Source organism: Gracilinanus agilis, chromosome 6, assembly GCF_016433145.1.
Source record: "Gracilinanus agilis isolate LMUSP501 chromosome 6, AgileGrace, whole genome shotgun sequence".
Classification (NCBI taxonomy): Eukaryota; Metazoa; Chordata; class Mammalia; order Didelphimorphia; family Didelphidae; genus Gracilinanus; species Gracilinanus agilis.
The window spans coordinates 163,370,812-163,389,136 of record NC_058135.1 but is presented as its reverse complement, the minus strand read 5'-3'; the positions used below and the strand labels follow the sequence as shown (position 1 = coordinate 163,389,136).

Below are 18,325 nucleotides of genomic sequence, written 5' to 3'. Positions count from 1 at the left end.
TTCCATTTCTCAGTCTGATCTGGTTTTCTCTGTTTTGAACTTCTTTTATCTTCTATGTACTTTATTAATTTTTATTTAGCCCCTTGCTCTTCTCCCCATTCCATAGAAAGCATCATTTGGCCAACAGATATATATGGATGGATGGTTGGATGGATGGATGGATAGAAAGATAGCTATAGATTATGTCTTTCATGTTTCCACCTCTTCATTCGTTCTCTGGAGGATTCAAAAGTTATTCTTCAATTATTAAATCTGTAACTGTATACAATGTTCTCTTGATTCTACTCATTTCACTGTTCATTATTCCGTGTAGTTCTTCCCAAGTTTTCAAAAAATTAGCTTTCTCATTGGTTTTTGCAGCACATCAGTATTAATTCCATCACAATCATATACCACAATTTGTTTAGTCATTCCCTAATGAATGGACATCTTCTCGATCTCTAGTTCTTTGCCACCCTATAAAGAGTTGCTATAAATATTTTGGAACATTCTTTTCCTTTTCCCCTTTTCCCTTTTCCTTTTTTCTTTGGAAGATAAACCTAGCAATGGTACTGGTGGATCTAAGAGTATATACACAGTTTTATAACTCTGGGTATAATTCTAAATTGCTCTCTAAAATGTTTTCATCAATTTGCAGTTTCCCCAACAGTGTAGTGATGTCTCCATTTCTCCACATCCCCTCTAACATTTCTCATTTTTAGCCAATCCGATGGCTGTGACATGATACCATGGAATTGTTTTGGCTTGCATTTCCCTAATCAGTAAGGATTTAAGGCATTTTTTCCATGTACATTATCTTAGACAGGAAAATTTTCCATGTCTCCTTCTAAATGTTTCTCCTTTTCTTACGTATTTCTTCAGACTTTGGGGGTGATGTGTATGTTGACTTACATAGTTGTAGCTGGCATTCTCTAGTTCTTTTCCTAGTACTCCTACTCAGGTAAATTAGCTAGTTATTTTTCTTGGCAGTCCAAAGATCATGTGGCTTTTTTGGTCAGACGATATTGAGAAATCTCCTTTGTGATTTATGGACCTATAAAATTTTGTATGGGTTTGCCTTCTTTCTCCTTTTGAGATTGGAGATACCATGATTGCAGTTATTGTGGCTAAATGAAACAAGTCTATACCAAGCATCTTATATATTTTATATGATATCTTGTACAAAGTAGACTTCTTTTATTTAAAAAACAACTTTAAAACCCTTACCTTCTGTCTTAGAATCAATACTAAGTATCAGTTCTAAGGCAGAAGAGCAGGAAGGGCTTAGGCAGTGGGGTTCTTTGTCTATGCACTGAGCCATCTACCTGCCTTCCCCCCCCCCCCTTGTAGATTTCTACTTTGGTAGATGAATGAATGAAATGATAAAGAACTTCATTTCCCTCCTGAAGAGGAATTCACTCCCTGGTGGCTTGGATTAATTTATATGGCATGAGATTCTCTCTGATGAATGAAGATTTTGGGAAATGTCTTGCTTAACTTTTCCCCTTTATTTTCTTGTTCTCTTTAGAAAAAGGATTCATTAACATTTTTCCCATGATGAATACGACGATATTTATAAATGATGGTGAAAACATAGACTTAGTGGTTGAATATGAAGCATTTCCCAAACCTGAGCAGCTTGAGTGGCTATATATGAATGGAACAGTAACTGACAAATGGGATGATTATACCAAGCCTGGAAGTGAGAGCAGTATCAGGTAAAAAAAAAAAACAAACAAACTAAGAAACACCCAGTCCTGGGGATTTGAAACATTTGAGACAAATCTTGGAATCTATTTTTATCCTTACAGGGTATATGCATGTATCTGTATTTGTAATAAAATGTAATAAAATTTCCATTTACTCAAAAGATGTACAAGTAAGGCACAATGCTTTCCTTCAAAGAGGTAAAGGATGGAGTGGGGGGAAGCTAACAGGTATATAGATCTTCTTCTGCCTTGAGTATTGCTAAAGGTCCTAAGAAAAGTTCAGAATTCTTGAGTGTCTTCTAGCTAGCTGAACTTTCTGTGTAGCTGACAGTAGAGCAGAATGCCCTTTTAAATAAATTTTTTTATGTAAATAAACTTTTTCTTTAAAATTAAAAAAAATTTTTTTAATTTTTAAATTTTATTTTTAAATAATAATAAATAAAAATTTTAATAATACTTTAAAATAAACTGTTGAAATTTCTTTTCCCAAATAACTTATTTTTTAATATATGTTTTAAATTTTAATTTTTTTGGTAAGTAGTTTTTTTGGGAATAATGCTTCAAATTTTGACAACAATGAAGAAAGATCAGAGCTCAAAGACTTTAGAAGTTTGATTCTAAACTTTGAGAAAATACAGGGCATTGGATTGAATGTTGACGACTTCAAAAGAAAGCCTAAAAGCTATGTCTCTATATGTGTGCTTTAAACACTCTCTCTCCCTCTCTCTCTCTCTCTCTCTCTCTCTCTCTCTCTCTCAGTACCTGTTTTATTTATTTTCCTCTTCCTTCCTCAGAGAAGGGTACAGACTTCTAATGAGTACATTACTCATGTTATCAGTAAATGTGAATCAGCATCTTTGTGGGAAATAAGAATTTTTGTAAATCTATTTTTTTCCCTTGCCTTATATTATCATTTAGGATTTTTTTCCCTGCTTGATGAAAATTCAATAGGAATTGGTTCAAAATACTTTAATTAAATTGTAAATGGATATTCTAGGAGAACAAGAAAATCTTATATTTTAGATAACAAGTCAACTGTCTACCTTGTTAGTTAGATTGTATTTTTATGTATATGCGTGTGTATATATCAAATATAATTTAGCAAATCATTTATCATATTTTTATGCCTTGTTTCCCATATGTATATGGTTTTCAAAGTTTCTTCTAGTCATTCCTTAAAATTTGATTTAACTACAATATACAAAATTGTCTCTGCCAAGATTTAGTTTGGTTTCAAGATCAGAAGTATAAAATTCCAAAGGAGAATGGAAATCTTAAGCCCCCTAAAGTGATAGAATTTCCCGGTGGGAAGCGGCTCTAAACATTTTGAGTGTTTCTTCATGATTAATATAATATATTTCCAATTGGAGATAATGAAAAATGCATAATTCTACAGGTCTGTGATCACTTACTTGTTTTTATTTTCTGTTAAGGTATATAAATGAACTTCACCTTAACAGATTAAAGGGAACCGAAGGAGGCCCTTATATCTTTTCAGTGTCTAATTCGGACGTCAGCGCCTCTGTAACATTTAATGTTTATGTAAAAAGTAAGTAAATCTCAATGGTTCTTTGTCATTTTTTTCCTGAGTGACTAGTGTTTGTAACAGCTGCAGAATAGAATATGTGCTCTGTAAATATGGTTTATGGTAATTGTGACCTTAAGAAAAAGAATGTGTATTGGTGGTGAGGACACAGCTCCTGGGAGTTCATTTCTTGGCTCTGCTGTTTATTGCTAGATGACCCTGGAGAGATGTTCCTCCCATTTAGCTTGCTTTTCCCCCCTTTTCTTCACATAACCTTAGGTGTGGTAGAAATTAAAAAAACAGAAGAAACCCCATATATTTCTATTTGTTATTTAAAATGGAAATTCAGAGGTTGGGAAAGAAATTTTAATGTAATTTCTTTGCCTTTTAATTAGTATCTATTTCAGTGTGAACAGTTAGCTATGCATCATATCCTTCAATATGGCAAATGGGATAGTTGGAAGAAGGGTTGCCCTGGAGAAAGTCATTCAGGACTTATTTCAGATCCTGCCTCTGACCTGTAACTGACACTGTGACCTCTGAATTGTCCACTCTTGAGGGACAGTAAGTTGCTCCAGGATGGAGAGAATTTCTGCCACTTAGCAAATCTCTCTCTCTCTCTCTCTCTCTCTCTCTCTCTCTCTCTCTCTCTCTAATATGATTTTAATTTCCACCTACCTCCCTCTCTCCTTTCCCCCATTCTCCAGAGAGCCAATGCCCTGTAAAATATAAGAATGAGAAAAATCTGTTCAACCAAACCTTCTTTGATTGTTGGTGTTATTTCCTTTTGCATGGGTGTAGACCACGTAGGCATTTATTTCATTCTGCTTTCTTTACTTTGTAGTGCTTCACATAAGACTTCTTTTCTCTTCTCTACCAAACTTTATTTACCTATTTCCCAATGATTCGACATCTCCTTGCTTTTTATTTATTCCTTAAAACAAAAGAAACTCTGAAACTGGTAATGCTGTAATTATAATAGGCCAAGGTTGGCCAGGATGTATCTCTCTCCCCTTTTGCTACTCTAAAAAGAGAAGCCAACTTTTAAAATGGTGGTGATTAAATGGCAGAATTCATATTGAAATCTAAACTTCCTAATGATTGACATTTGGCGCCTATTTGTGTGGATAGGTTTACCTATAAGAAATCTAGTGAAAGTATAATTTGGGCTAATATTTGGATCCTAGAAAATCCAATTCACATTTGGGAAGCCATGTGTAAGTTGGCTTCTAATCATTGAGCAAGCTTGAAAAAATTTCCAAATCCCTTTTCTTTTGTCTTTTGTCTTCCCCTTTTATAAAGTGAGAGTTTTACCGGATGGACCTTATTGACCCTTCAAGCTCAAAGTTTAGGCTCTAGAGTCTAAAAAGCCCAAATAGGGATTTGGCTTCGTTTTTATTAGCCTATTTTGGAAACCCTCCAGCCAAAATGTGATTAGTAAGTGTGTTAGGTAACTGACAGCAATTCAGACCTGATTCCAAGATCCAAACACAGTGAACTATAATATTACTTTTCAAAATAACTAATGCAGAGGACTTTAAGGCTTGAAGTACTTATTTTCATTTATTTTGGAACTGGGCTTCACCGTGGTGACAATGGTCTACCCAATGTCCCTAACTCAATAATGATCTGAGGGCTCTGATCTTTTTCTGACTCTTTACGTTCCAGTGGCTATTTTTACTGTACCTCAATTAGCTGGTAATATCTAGGAGCTGCTGTGATTTGGGAGAAAAAAAATCCTCTTTTAGACTTGGCTAATAAGCCAGATTGTCCTAGGCTGATTCTCAGTAACCACGGCTGAGCTGAAGCTTTTCTAATTTGGCAGATCCTGCCAAGGACTTGTGTCCCGCTGACATAACCTCACATCACCTGAGGTCACCTGTAGTTTCATGATAAGGGCTAATAAACTGACAAAAAAGTAGGCTCTGTTTTCTTCCCAGGTACTCTTCTTGAACAGTTTGGCTCTTATTTGTATCTCTTTTTATAAGCAGGAAAAAGTGATACTTGGGTGAATTAATGCTTTCTCCAAGATTCTCAAGGTAGATTGCCGCCTACCTCAATGAAAAGACTTATTTCCTGATTTGCTTCTATAGAAAAGCAAATTCTTCTTCTTTGAATGAAAAAATGTGCCCAGAATAATTTTGATTTAGGGCTGAGAATAGAATGGAAAACTCATTTCAGTCTTTTTTAAACTTGATTGGTTATAGTGTTTTAATGCTACATTTTATTATTATTATTATTATCATCATCATCATTATTATTATTTAATGCTATATTTTAATGTGGCCTTGATAAAATAAATAGTTTTATATTTTTTATCTTTACTCATTTGAACGTGGACATTTGAATCATTTATACACTTGGAATTTTTTGAAAACTAAATTAGGTTTAAATTCATTGACCATTTACCTACAGGATGTGTAATCTCCTTTAGAATAGGGATTTTCAACGATTTTTGTGTTGTGGACCCCTAAATGGTTGTCTGGTGAAGCCTTTGCACCTCTTCTCAGAATGATGTTTTTTTAAATAATTGGGGGAAATGCTAAGTTTCGGTTAGAAATTAGTGAAAATAAAGCCATAATATTTTTTTCCATCCAGATTCATGGGCTCCTTAAGTCTGTACATAGACCTCAGGGTAAGAACCTTTGCTTTATTTAAAAACAAAAACAAAAACCAGAGTAAGGTTTGGGACAAGAGCTCTTAGACTCAGAAATCTCACGTCCTCTGGCATGTAGAAACTCTTTCACCTTAGTTAGTTGAGTTACAGCCTTTTTTGGGGGGTTTGGCTTACACTATAAAATGGAGTATTGTAATAACCCTTACATTATCTACTTCACAAGGTCATACACAGTGAAGAAATGTTCTATATAACTTTTAAGGATTTTTAGTGTTTTCTATTTATTTTAAGTGTTCTATAACTTTTAAGGATTGTGTAAATGAAATAGGAGTTTTGAAATGGTACCCTTTTTTTGTTACAACTTGATGGGATTTTGAAGTCACAGTTCACCTCAAGTTTAAAAGCCTTAATTAAATTATATGGGGTAAATTAATAGCTTAAATTATTTTGAAGTCATAAACAAATTTCTCTCCAGTTTTGGAGGTTCCTCCCTCTCTCCCCATACTCAATTCTTTAATAGTGGAAGTGGGGCAGGATGATGAAGAGATGGAGAACTAATGAGCCAAGCACTCATCCTTGGGGTCACATAAGACATTATAAATGTTGAGTTAGATTGAATTCCAAAATGGTACTAAATTAACTCTTCCCAAAGCCACTGATTTCACTCCGTTCATGGCTAGCTGTTACCGAGGCCCTTGAAACAATTTGAGGAAATGCTAAATAATGTATTATTTCTGAATCACTACACCATATAATTAACATCCTGTCTGGTGTTAGTGATTATTTATAGATCATAAAGTATACTGAAGCAGCCAAAGCGATAAATTGCCCAGAATGAGACTATTTGATGAAAAAAATTTCCCATGCCCCTCAAACCCCACACTATAAACCGGGTCTGCTTTTACTTATTTTTGCCAAAGGTAAATCTTGGTTTTAAATGATTTTAGGGAGAAGTCACTGACGTCAAAAGTTGTTTCCCTTTCCTAGCCAATACCACCCCAAGAATGGTTAAAAGCATGGCCAAGAGTTCTTAACCTTTTTTCTGTATTAGAGACCCCTTTGACAGTCTGGTGAAGCCAATGGATCCCTTCTTATTAGAATGTTTTTAAATTCATAAAAATAAAATACATAGAATTGTAAAGGAAACCCAGTTACATTGTAATAATTATTAAAATATTTTTTAAAAATTCAAATTTATGAACTCTTCCCTTCCCCTAAGCCCTAGGTTAAAAATCCCAAACGGAGGTGGCCAGTCATGTACTGGCTGTAGGTATCCATTGACTTGTAAGTAAAATATTTCTATCTATCTGCCTAGTTAATGCCCTTTACTTTTCATTAGAGATTTCTAGAATTATTTCCCTCCTCTCTTCTCTTCAAATAGAACCCTCCCTTGTAATAACAACCACCAAAAAAACCTTTAGCAAAAAACATTGGATATATATAGTGACTAAATCTGATAATCTATAATTTTCCGACTTATTTCTCTGCTGAGAGAAGGCTGTTGTGATACATTATCTGTTCTTGGATTCCCTTTTTAGTTTTTTCATTTACATAAAAGTTGGCTTCCCTTCTAGTCATCTTGTGATTTCTTCCTTCATAGTAATTGTGTATAATGTTCTTTAGTTTCTGCTTATTTCATCCTGCATCAGTTCATACCCCTCTTCCCAAATTCTTCTCCATTCCTCATTCAAAATTTACTTCATAATAGATTCCATTTCTTCACCTACCAGAGTTTATGCAGCTTTTCCTCCAGCTGTCCCTACTCTTTTTCTAGTTATTTACGCCTCAGAAAAGTCATGTATAAGATTTCAGTTTTTCCACCAGCCTCGCCTTCTATCTCTTGGGCAGAAGAGTCTGAGATTATGTTGCAGATCTGGGAATGTTTGAGTAATTTGACTATTGAAACTCTGAAAGTGGCGAGCAACTCTCGCAATTATTGAACCAGGGAAACGACCAGGAGAATAAAGGAGCCTTTAGAAGTGGTTAGCCTTCACAAGAGTTTTAGTGTGAGAAATGACTGCAGGAATGATTTCTTCCACTCCTCCCCCACTCCCTTATTTTTACAGATGAGGAAACTGAGGTCTGCAAACATGAATAAACTTGTCTGACATCCCATAGCTTGTTACTGCCAGAGTTGTTATATATACCAATAATTCTTTACATTATGTAACAATCCTGGAGAATGTTCTTTATCGTGTTAGGCCTTTTCTTCATTTAATAATAAAAGTGTATTTCATAGAGCTTTGTCCGTGTATCTCGTTGGATCCTTGCACCACGACCTTGTGAGGAAGATGATGAATCTCAGAGATGGAGAGCAACTGTAACCAGTCAGTTAATAAGGTTACCTCGAACTTCTAACTAGACCCTAGTTAGCGATCCTCTCTAAAACAGATCTAGAGGCGATATTCAACCTCCTTCTGAGATTCAGTGAAAGGGAATCCATGATGCTGGGCTTTGAGATGACAAGAAAGAAATGTTCTTTTTTTAAAAAATTGAGTTTAAAATGAGTTCCAAATTTTTTAAAATTGGGTTTCAAAAAAAATTTGGGAAGATAGCACATATTTGTAGGCATATATGAGATAAATCTATGCAGAATTTGGGAAGATAGCACATATTTGTAGGCATATACAAGATAAATCTATGTAGAATTAGGGAAGATAGCACATATTTGTAGGCATATACGAGATAAATCTATGCAGAATTTGGGAAGATAGCACATATTTGTAGGCATATATGAGATAAATCTATGTAGAATTTGGGAAGATAGCACATATTTGTAGACGTATATGAGATACATCTATGTAGAATTTGGGAAGATAGCACATATTTGTAGACTATACGAGATAAATCTATGCAGAAAAAGTACAAAATAAATGAAAGGTACTTAATAGGGAAGGATCGTATAGGTAGTTTCTTACTTCTTCTGGAAGGAAAGTAGGGCAAAATTGAAGAAAGGAGCACTTGCTTGGAGTTGGGAGATGTAGATGACCAGGCTAGCCAAATCCTAGAGATTCTCTGGTACAAAACTGGCTCTCAGAGCCTTTCCATCTGACTTTAAATCTTCTCTATGGGGCAGCTGGATAGCTCAGTGGATTGAGAGTCAGGCCTAGAGACGGGAAGTCCTAGGTTCAAATCTGGCCTCAGACACTTTCCAGCTGTGTGACCCTGGGCAAGTCACTTGACCCCCATTACCCACCCTTACCAATCTTCCACCTAGGAGCCAATACACAGAAGTTAAGAGTTTAAAAAACAAAAACAAAAAAATCTTCTCTATGTGTGGTTGCCCTCCTTAGAGTATGTGCTCTTTTCTGTTTGAGTGGCCAGCACTTAACACACACTGTACGCTGGGCTTAGTCAGCACTTTATAAATTTCATTTATTCGAGTGTCAGGGCTAGAATCAACGCTCAGGATTTTTGTTTTGACTCAAAACTCCTTCCCCATCACCATTTATAGAGCTGTGTAGTTAGTTCAACCCTAAGCGTGTTGGCTGAGCTTAGCTCGAGGGTGTCATATACCTCTAGTTTTGAGTATTTCATATCAAAACTCTTCCCCAACCCCATTTCCTGAAGTGGGGGGGAAATCGCTAGCTAATGACTTTTTCAGTACAAGTTCACACTCATCAGCCACAAGAGTAATTGCACGATCTTCTGTCTATCGGAAACTTGCCAGCGTGTGCCCAGGGTACCGCAGAGACCTCACCACAGTCACTGGGGCTCTCGGAGGACGGCTTGTCCTGTCCCAGGTAACCACATCCATCTTCCATTTCACCTGGGGAGGAGAGGTTCCTCAGCTCCTATTAGAACAGTCACCTCAATTAGGAGATGGTGGTGGTGGTTGGGTTTTTTTTTTAATGACCTGCATTCTGGGAAGCACCCCTACTTGTCAGGAAATGAGCTAAGGTTTTTGAGGTAAGTTGTATGAGTTTTGAAGTGTCATTTACTGGAATTTGAAGGCAAATGATCAATTCTATTTACAGTGTTTGAAAGAACGCCTCCTTTGAGTAATTCGTAAGAAAATGTTATTTTTTAATAGGTTTGCTAGTCATCTTAATTTTACTAATTGAATGAATTGAGGTTTAAAAGTAACAATGTCATATTTTTCCTTAATCCATAAGCAAAAGAGTCTTTTTCATTATTTAGAGACCGGAGTCAAGGGACTGAGTTTTGAATTCCTCTATTTTCTCTTGGGTGAAATCACTTTGCCTTTATTAGCTTCAGATTGCTTTTCTGTGGACCAGAGGGTGAGATCTCTGAGATCTTCCTATTTGATTCCTTCCTTTCTCTGATTTTGTGTTCTCTGTAACCCCTTTTTATATAGTATCTTGCAAACAGGATTGACTAAGACAAGAATGGCCCTCAGGCGCTCTGGCTAAAAAGAAGGTGGATGTGGGTGTGTGTACATATGTGATAATGATGATCCTTGTGGTAGTGGTCTAAAGGTCTTCCAGATTCTCCAGGGACCCCTTAGTTGATTTGCTCTAATTTAATAATTTTACATGACCAGCATTTCAAAATGTGTCCCTCTTCTATCCCACCTCTCAATCACTATCTAGCTGATCTTTATTTCAAAATTTGAAAGACTGAGGAATTAGTGCTTTGGCAAAACTTATCAACGTATCAATCAGACCTAATGGTGAATACATTTTGGTGAATTCCATGGTGAATTCCACATTCACAGTCTTCCATCTCTGCACAAAAAAGGAAAGAGATGTATTTTTTTAAAAAATCTTTTCTCCCAGTCCATGCTGGGTTATTGTCATTATGTTAGTGTACGGGGATTTTTGTACTTTCTGTTGCATGTTGTAGTCAGTGATATTGTATTCTTGGTTCTGCTTACTTTTATACTGAATCATTTGATTTCCTGTGCTTCTTTGAATTCCTATTGTTTCCTTTAGCACAATGATTTTCTACTATTATTTGCATGCCATACTCTGATCAGTCAACTTTGACAAAAGATGGAAATCAAGTCAGAGTCTTCATAAAAGAACTCAGATTCGCTGAAGTATTCATGGCCGAATTTTTTGTAGTAGGAAAGAGTTGGAAACTAAAGCCATGCCTTCCAAGTCTCTTTGATTTCCATTTATCTAATTATTAGTGAATTTGGAGTTGACCTTTCAAGTTTAGAACTGTTTGTTCTATCCTTTGACCTCTTAGCCACTGGGGCTCCAATTTGATCTTAAATATTTTCTTGGCTTTTGGTTTCTGTGCACATTGATCAGAATCTCTTCTTAGTTAACAGGAATGTTTGTATTATCACCAGTCTTATATATAATTATACGGTCATTTTTGTGGTGTAGGGGAGGATTTATCAATAGATAAAGATTAATTCTATCAATAGATAATGGAGGGAATATTGAAAACTGCCTGTCACTGTTGATCAATGAGTGTTGGTGGTGGCGACTTGCTCTTTCGGTGCCGAATAGAGCAATATGTCCCGGTTTTCCACAGTGCCATTTTTATCTCTATATGAAATAATATCAATGAACAAACAGTTAGGAAGTGCCTCCTCTGGGTCAGGAACTATGCTAGGTGCTGGAAAACAAAAGACAAAAATTGAAATAATTTTATCTTCAGAGCTACTTAAAACTACCTTGTCTACATCTCCAACTTCTTCTCTTATCCTTGTAAGAATAAAAGTGGCCCTTTGTCCCCCTGCACATTATGGAATATCTAGGAAATCACATCTCATTCGTTCTCAGCAATCTTTCAAATGTTCATTACGTCTTTTAAAAAGAAATGCATATTTAATGTATTATAGTACATGGAGAGAAGATTTAAAGTCTGTAGGGAAACTTCAATTTTCATTTTTTAAGACGTTATACTTAGCTCATTCTGAATATCATGTGAGACATTTTTATACAGTAGTTTTTTCCACCCACAATCCAACCCATTACCAGTGCACTTGTGTGTCCCAGAGACCAACCATCATGGCGGCCTTTGTTTGGGGACTTCCTCACAGTTCTTTGGGGACTTGAGTGATTGTTCCTCTTGACGAGGCTTAAGACAGACAGACCACATACCACACCACCTACAGGGAATGGTGTTTTCACCAGGTTCCAGTGTGTTAGCACCATGCCCTAGTTTCAGCCCAATTACATTGTTGGCTGTGATAATTAAATGAAACTTGCCAGATGGATGCACGTATGGTATGATGTTGCTTTGTCTTCTTGCTCTATTTGTGAAACCTGGCATTCAGCACTTGAGTGTGCCTACCTTCTGATTGCTTGAGATTACAATTTGTGTGTGTATGTTTTTCACTTCACTGGCTGCTTACCAGTAGCATCAAGCTTGATGTGCCAAGACATATTGCCTTGGGGGAGGCGTGTTGCTAGAGGAGTCCTACAAAGAAATTATCATTTTCTTAGTGTGTCCGCCCTTTGGGGAAATACACTTCCAAAGATTAAAATCTCAATCTTTTTTCCTCTCGTTCACACGCTTTCCATCCTTTGGATATCCAGAATATGATGTTTGTTTAAATAATATTGCAATGGCTATCCATAATGTGTGGAACTGCAATGACATACTGGTCTTCTTTTAAAATAACAGCTTTCAGATGTCGAAAAGTACTATTTCCAGCCTCACAAGAAATGGCCAACTTAATTGATGTAGGAGGGTTCTGTTGAATAGGGAACTTCCACTTATCATCATCATTAGTGCTAGTTTGCCTATAAATATTGTTTCAAGATCTACAAAGTGTTGATCATAATCCTGTGGATTAAATTTTGCTATTACTGTTTTATTTTGGATTTGTGGTTTTTTTTTTTTGGATATGTTCGTTTATTTGTTTTCTTTTATAGACCAACAACTCATCTGAAAAACAATAATTTTAGTGCAAATATCCATGGAGAGTCCATAAGACATAGTGGGTAAAAGAGTAGTCAGGAAGTCCTGGATTTTTGTTCCCTTTTGACCAAGGGCAAGTTAACACCTCCAGGCAATCCCGTGAAACAAAATTCCAGTTTATTAGAATTTGGAGAGTTGGGGGGTCTTCTAACCAACTGATATTGTAAAGGAATCTCCGAATTCAATAAGAGGGTATATCCATCCTTTTCCTGTGGACCCTAGTGGAAGGGTAGCCTGCAAGGTCCTGAAACTAGTTATTTTATTCCTCTAGACCTCTGACAATAATAATTCATGTTTATATGGCGCTACTTTGTTTATTTTTCTCCCGGTAACTCTGCTTAGTGATGTAGCCATCCCCATTGTAGAGGTGAAGAAATTGAGATCCAGAGAGGCCTGCACATGTAATATTTATTCTACCTACAGTCACATAACTATAATATATCCTAGCTCTGGTCTTCTGACCCTGTTCTATTGTCCACCTAGTTTCCCCTCGTGCCTTTCTAACTCCGAGAATATGTGATTAAAAAAAGAGAGGACTTGAGCAAATGAACATTTGAAGTAGCTTGAATTGTGGCAATTTTTTTTCTTACAGCAAAGCCAGAGATTCTTACTTCTGACAGACTCATGAATGGTCTGCTCCAGTGCGTGGCAGCAGGGTTTCCCAAACCTACAATAGATTGGTATTTTTGTCCAGGAACTGAACAGAGGTGAGATGATTTATTTCTGGCATTACTTAAAATTCAAAAGAAATGGTTTCTGTTCAGTTGAATTCTGAGTATATTTACCTAAAAAAATTAAAAACATCCAAACCTTTGGGGTTTTTTCTTTTTATTGGCATAGCTTTTTGATTGGAGTAGAGGAGGGGTGGGGATAATTGCTGTGTTTTCCTTGGTAGATACTAATTTTGCAATTTTGTTTCCAGAAAAATGATTACTGAATGACTTCTCTATTTTGGTGGTTATCTTTTTGGATTTATCATGCAATTTCTAGCCTGCAGGTAGATAAAGCAATTTTCCAGGACACAGAGTAATTAGATTTCCATTTTATACACAGGAGGTAATATGTGAGGGAAATGTGGCTAGAGTGATCATGAGAAAATTACCTCAGAAGTTAATTACCAAGTTGCCAAAAAGTAATGATCATGCAATTACAAGTACATATACAGTATTTCTAAGCTGGGTATTTAAAAGACACTCCTCAACTTGATTGGCTACCCAGAGCATTCATAGAGCACATACGGTGTGGGGAGTTCCTGTTTGCCTCCTTCTACGCCTTAAATTGTCTTTTCTTATTATTTGAAGGCTAACAAATGAATTGTTGCTCTTTTATTCAACGTTAGTTAGGTTCAAAGAACAGCTGGACATAATTATGGTTAGGGTAAAAATTATGATTTTTTAAATTAATAGAATCAAAATTTCAGAGTTGAAAGGGATGTGGGATATTCTATTAGCTAGTCTAACCATCTTATTTTAGGAAACAACCTCAGGAAAGGTAATGACTCCAAGATAAATAGATCAGCAAATATGAGATCTTTTATTTGTGTGTGTGTAGAAATTCTCTTTATTTTTCAGAGTACATGCAGAATAATTTTAGAAATGTTTACTTTTAGATTATTTAGGTGAAATGACCTAGCAGAAGTTTTTTTCCCCCCTGAAGAAATATGTAGTATTTTGAATAAAACTATATTTTCTCATAGAGGATACCTTTACAGTAAGGTTGTCCTCTATTGATTTCTTGAGACATCTTTTAATTATGGCTCCATACTATATTTTGAGAGCTTTCTCTTATTCCTCCCTCATTTCCCCACTTGAATATTTTTCCTTGGGCAGTAATGGATGGTTTGGCAGTTTTAAGACTCTCACTCTGGTCATCCCATGAGGGGAAGGAAGGGGTGAGTGTTACCTTGAGTGGTTCCTTCTGAGGCAGTGTTGGAAGGTTGCCAAACACAAGAGGCAGAGATACTCGACAGCTTTGAGTATTAAATACCTAATAAAGAGTACTCTTAGCAGATACCCCGCAGACAGATCTTCCTCATCACGCAGTTCCTTTGTGGAATAAATGATCATTTCAGAATTAGTTGCAATTGGAGGAAGGATAGAGAAGAAAGCTTACATGAAGGGACTTTATCACCTAATAGGATTAGAACCATTCTTTAAGGAGAGATGGATGCTAGATCTTTTTTTTTCCCTCTGTAGTAAGAATCATTTGTCAATTGTTTCTAGGTGTTCAACATCTGTTCTGCCAGTGGATGTGAAGATAAATTCATCTATGCTATCACCCTTTGGAAAAATAGTGATCGAAAGCACCATTGATTCCAGTGCATTTAAAAACAATGGCACTGTTGAGTGTAAGGCTTCCAATGATGTTGGCAAGAGTTCAGCCTTTTTTAACTTTGCTATTAAAGGTAACATTAAAGGTATATTTCTTTTTAATGCAATTTAAGGGGATATTTAGTCTCTTCCATCATGTACATCATGATTTAAGCACATTTCATCATTTGTTGTTAATTTTTTTTGGTCATATCACGCTATGTGATCTGAACAATATTAAAGTTCATTTCATAACAGTTTTATCTCATTCTGTGTATTTCATCCAGCGTTATATCATGCCATTGGGAATTTGAAAATTGATTTAACGTTGCCTATTTTCACTTCTGCACATTGGAGTAAAATTATATTTTGTTCCCCTGCCCTACCTACATTTTTAGTGGAGGGAGGAGAAACTAGAGAACTGTCAATGGGGTCACCAAATTATTGTCTATCCCATGTAATAATAGCTATGGAAATATGAATAGCTCCTTAATAACAGTCTGTTCTTTTTCATTTACAACAAACATTTATTGAGTACCTAATGTGTGCAGAGCCCTCTTAGGTGCTGGGAGAGAGATAAAGATGAAAAAAAAGATAGGGGGGAGAAAAGATAAGGCCCCTATTTTCATGGAACTCACATTTTTATAGGAGGATATGATACAATGTAAGTATGTAAAATAAACGAGGTAGGAGAAGGGATCATTCCTGACCTGGGGTGGGAGGTGATGGGAAAGGATTACACAGCAGACAGTTTTTTAGCTCGAGACCTTGCAGCAGAAGAAAACTTTCAACAAATAAAGATGGTTGTGAGAGGAATGATGTTCCAAGCACAGGAAAATGAGACTAGGTAATAGGTTCATTTTAAGCATTAGATTGTATCAAAACAGTTCCAGTTGTTTTTTTTTCCCCATGATGTCACATTCACTACTTTTAAAAAATATAAAATGGGGTGCATGCAGTATCTTTTTCTATATCTGAAATGGCCGGGCATCTCAGGAGTGATAACTAATTAGAAAGGAGACCTGAAAATGTTTTCCATCCCAGTTCCTTGTTTGCTAAGTTGGCAAAGACTAGTGTGTATCACTTCTCTCCTCCCTGATTTTTTTTTTAAAGTTTTCAGTCTTTTGAGTAATGAGGGGGAAGAGTCTTGTATTGTTCTACATCACTGATTCTTGATCAAAAACTTGACTGCACTGAAACATAAATTTCTTTGTGAAGCCTTAGGGCCTAAACTTCATGCAAGTGTGCTTTCTCTTAAAAAAAAAAACCAACAATAATGTAGAAAAAATAATCAAGGGTGTCGCTGTCTTCATGCCAGAGTCTTAGGAGAACTTTTCTTTCACAGTCTTGTTTACAGACCTTTTTAAAGTCTAGAAAAGGGAACTTTGGACAAATACCAACGAGAGGTTTGGGATGAGTGGCTGATTCTTGATAGAGGAAATCATGAAACCATGCAACTTTATACTAAGCCCAATGGCCCCTCCCCATCACCTCCGGCATCTTTTTCCTTGGCTCTTATTGACCATTCCATTTCCAGTGTCCACCCCTCTAAAGCTTTCTCTTTAGGCCTCTTAACTCTCACCCTTTCCTACCTAATAATGTTGTCTCCTAGGATGTAAGAGCATCTAAGACACTTTTTTTGACCCAAAATCTTTTAATTAATTAATTAATTTAGGATTTTTTTTTTCCCATGGTTACATGATTCATGTTCTTTCCCTCCCCTGATCCCACCCCCTCCCATAGCCAACAAGCAATTCTACTGGGTTTTACACGAAGACACTCTTTTTAAATAGGGATTAGAGGAAAGCCAACGCTGGACAGAATCTGATCTCGGTGTTATTGTCATTGCCTCCTCTGCACTGGTGTGTACTTTGTGAGGGGCATTAGCGACCAAATTATCAACTGAGAAAGATGCCCATTAAGTGAGATCACTCTCTAGGGCAGAGACTCTTAACCTGGGTCCATGAATTTAAAGGTCCCATGCCTATTCCTTGCAATACCCTGGAATTTCCACCTTTCTCCACTTGCCACCTACTCACAATAGCCATAAATTATTATTTTCCACTAGGGCCTTCACACTGGTATTTGTTATGTGTGGAGGAAAAGTCTGCTTACATCCCAGTCTCTTGATAGCCTTTTGACTGTCTACCAGATAAAGCAGCCCCTTCCCACCCCAAACTATGGCACTAAAGCTCTTTAACATCTGAGTCCAATATACTTTTCCATCCTTGTCCACCATATTGGAGTGGCTCCCTCACTGCCCTTTGTCCTCTCAGCTTTTACAAGCTGTCTTCCATACCTTGAATTGAGAGTCTCCTCCTCTCTTTCATCTCTCATCTTATTGAAGACCCCCTTTTTCAAGGCCCAACTCTAATGCTACCCCTCCACAACTCCAATGCTCCATCCATAAGGGCTCTCAACTTTTGCTTTTCACAGTGCTTTGGCTCTACCTTTCTTATACAGTTTCTTTTGTCTTCTATAGTCTTCCATGGTCTCCAGTTCTTAGGGATTGCCTCCCCCAAGATGGCCCCCGCCTTGAGAAGAAATTCTCTGTTCCGTTTGTCTTTGTCTCCCAGCACCTAGTTTAGTGCCTTGCTCACAGAAATAAATGTTTGTTGAATTGATTGAAGTAGGGCCTGCCAGAGTGAGCTTTAGATCCTGTTGTCACTTGCAATAATCCATGGGGGAAGAAGAGATTTGATGATTGTTTCTGGGCTGCAATTCCACTGTGTTCTCTCTCCTTTTTAGAACAAATCACCTCGCACACACTATTCACACCTTTACTGATTGGCTTTGTGATAGCAGCGGGACTGATGTGCATCATCGTAATCATTCTAACCTACAAGTATTTTCAGGTAACTTAGCTCTTACTCATTTGGAGGATAATGGCTGAAATCCTAGCTTCTGAGGGGAGATGTTTCTCTCTTTGGGTAATGCTTTCCTCTTCTTTTCTTCCCCAACAGAAACCCATGTACGAAGTTCAGTGGAAAGTCGTGGAAGAGATAAATGGAAACAACTATGTTTACATAGACCCAACACAACTTCCTTATGATCATAAATGGGAGTTTCCCAGAAACAGGCTAAGTTTTGGTCAGTGAGAAATGGGGGCTTTCCATGTAACCTTTCTGTGGACTCTTTAAATGTGAATTTGGGGAAATCATTCTAACAACTTCCTTTGTTTTATTCTACCTGAAATCTTGGTTGAGTTTTTGTTTTTTTCCTCTCAAATTTTATGTCCATGAGAGGAGTCTGACTTGACATGAATGTGGCAAGGGGGGTGAAGATGTAAAGAATTTATCTCTCTCTCTTTTTCTTTCTTTCTTTCTTTCTTTCTTTCTTTCTT

General features: G+C 36.7%; 1 protein-coding gene across 1 annotated transcript in view; it reads left to right on the top strand.

Moving 5' to 3' along the window:
- KIT (KIT proto-oncogene, receptor tyrosine kinase) overlaps positions 1–18,325 on the top strand; it is a 56,590-nt gene that overhangs the window by 25,634 nt on the left and 12,631 nt on the right. Inside the window, exons 3-8 of the mRNA XM_044681728.1 lie at positions 1,508–1,697; positions 3,122–3,237; positions 13,266–13,380; positions 14,896–15,077; positions 17,731–17,837; positions 17,946–18,072. Coding sequence (XP_044537663.1) covers positions 1,508–1,697; positions 3,122–3,237; positions 13,266–13,380; positions 14,896–15,077; positions 17,731–17,837; positions 17,946–18,072 — 837 coding nt within the window. The remainder of the gene's footprint in view (positions 1–1,507; positions 1,698–3,121; positions 3,238–13,265; positions 13,381–14,895; positions 15,078–17,730; positions 17,838–17,945; positions 18,073–18,325) is intronic.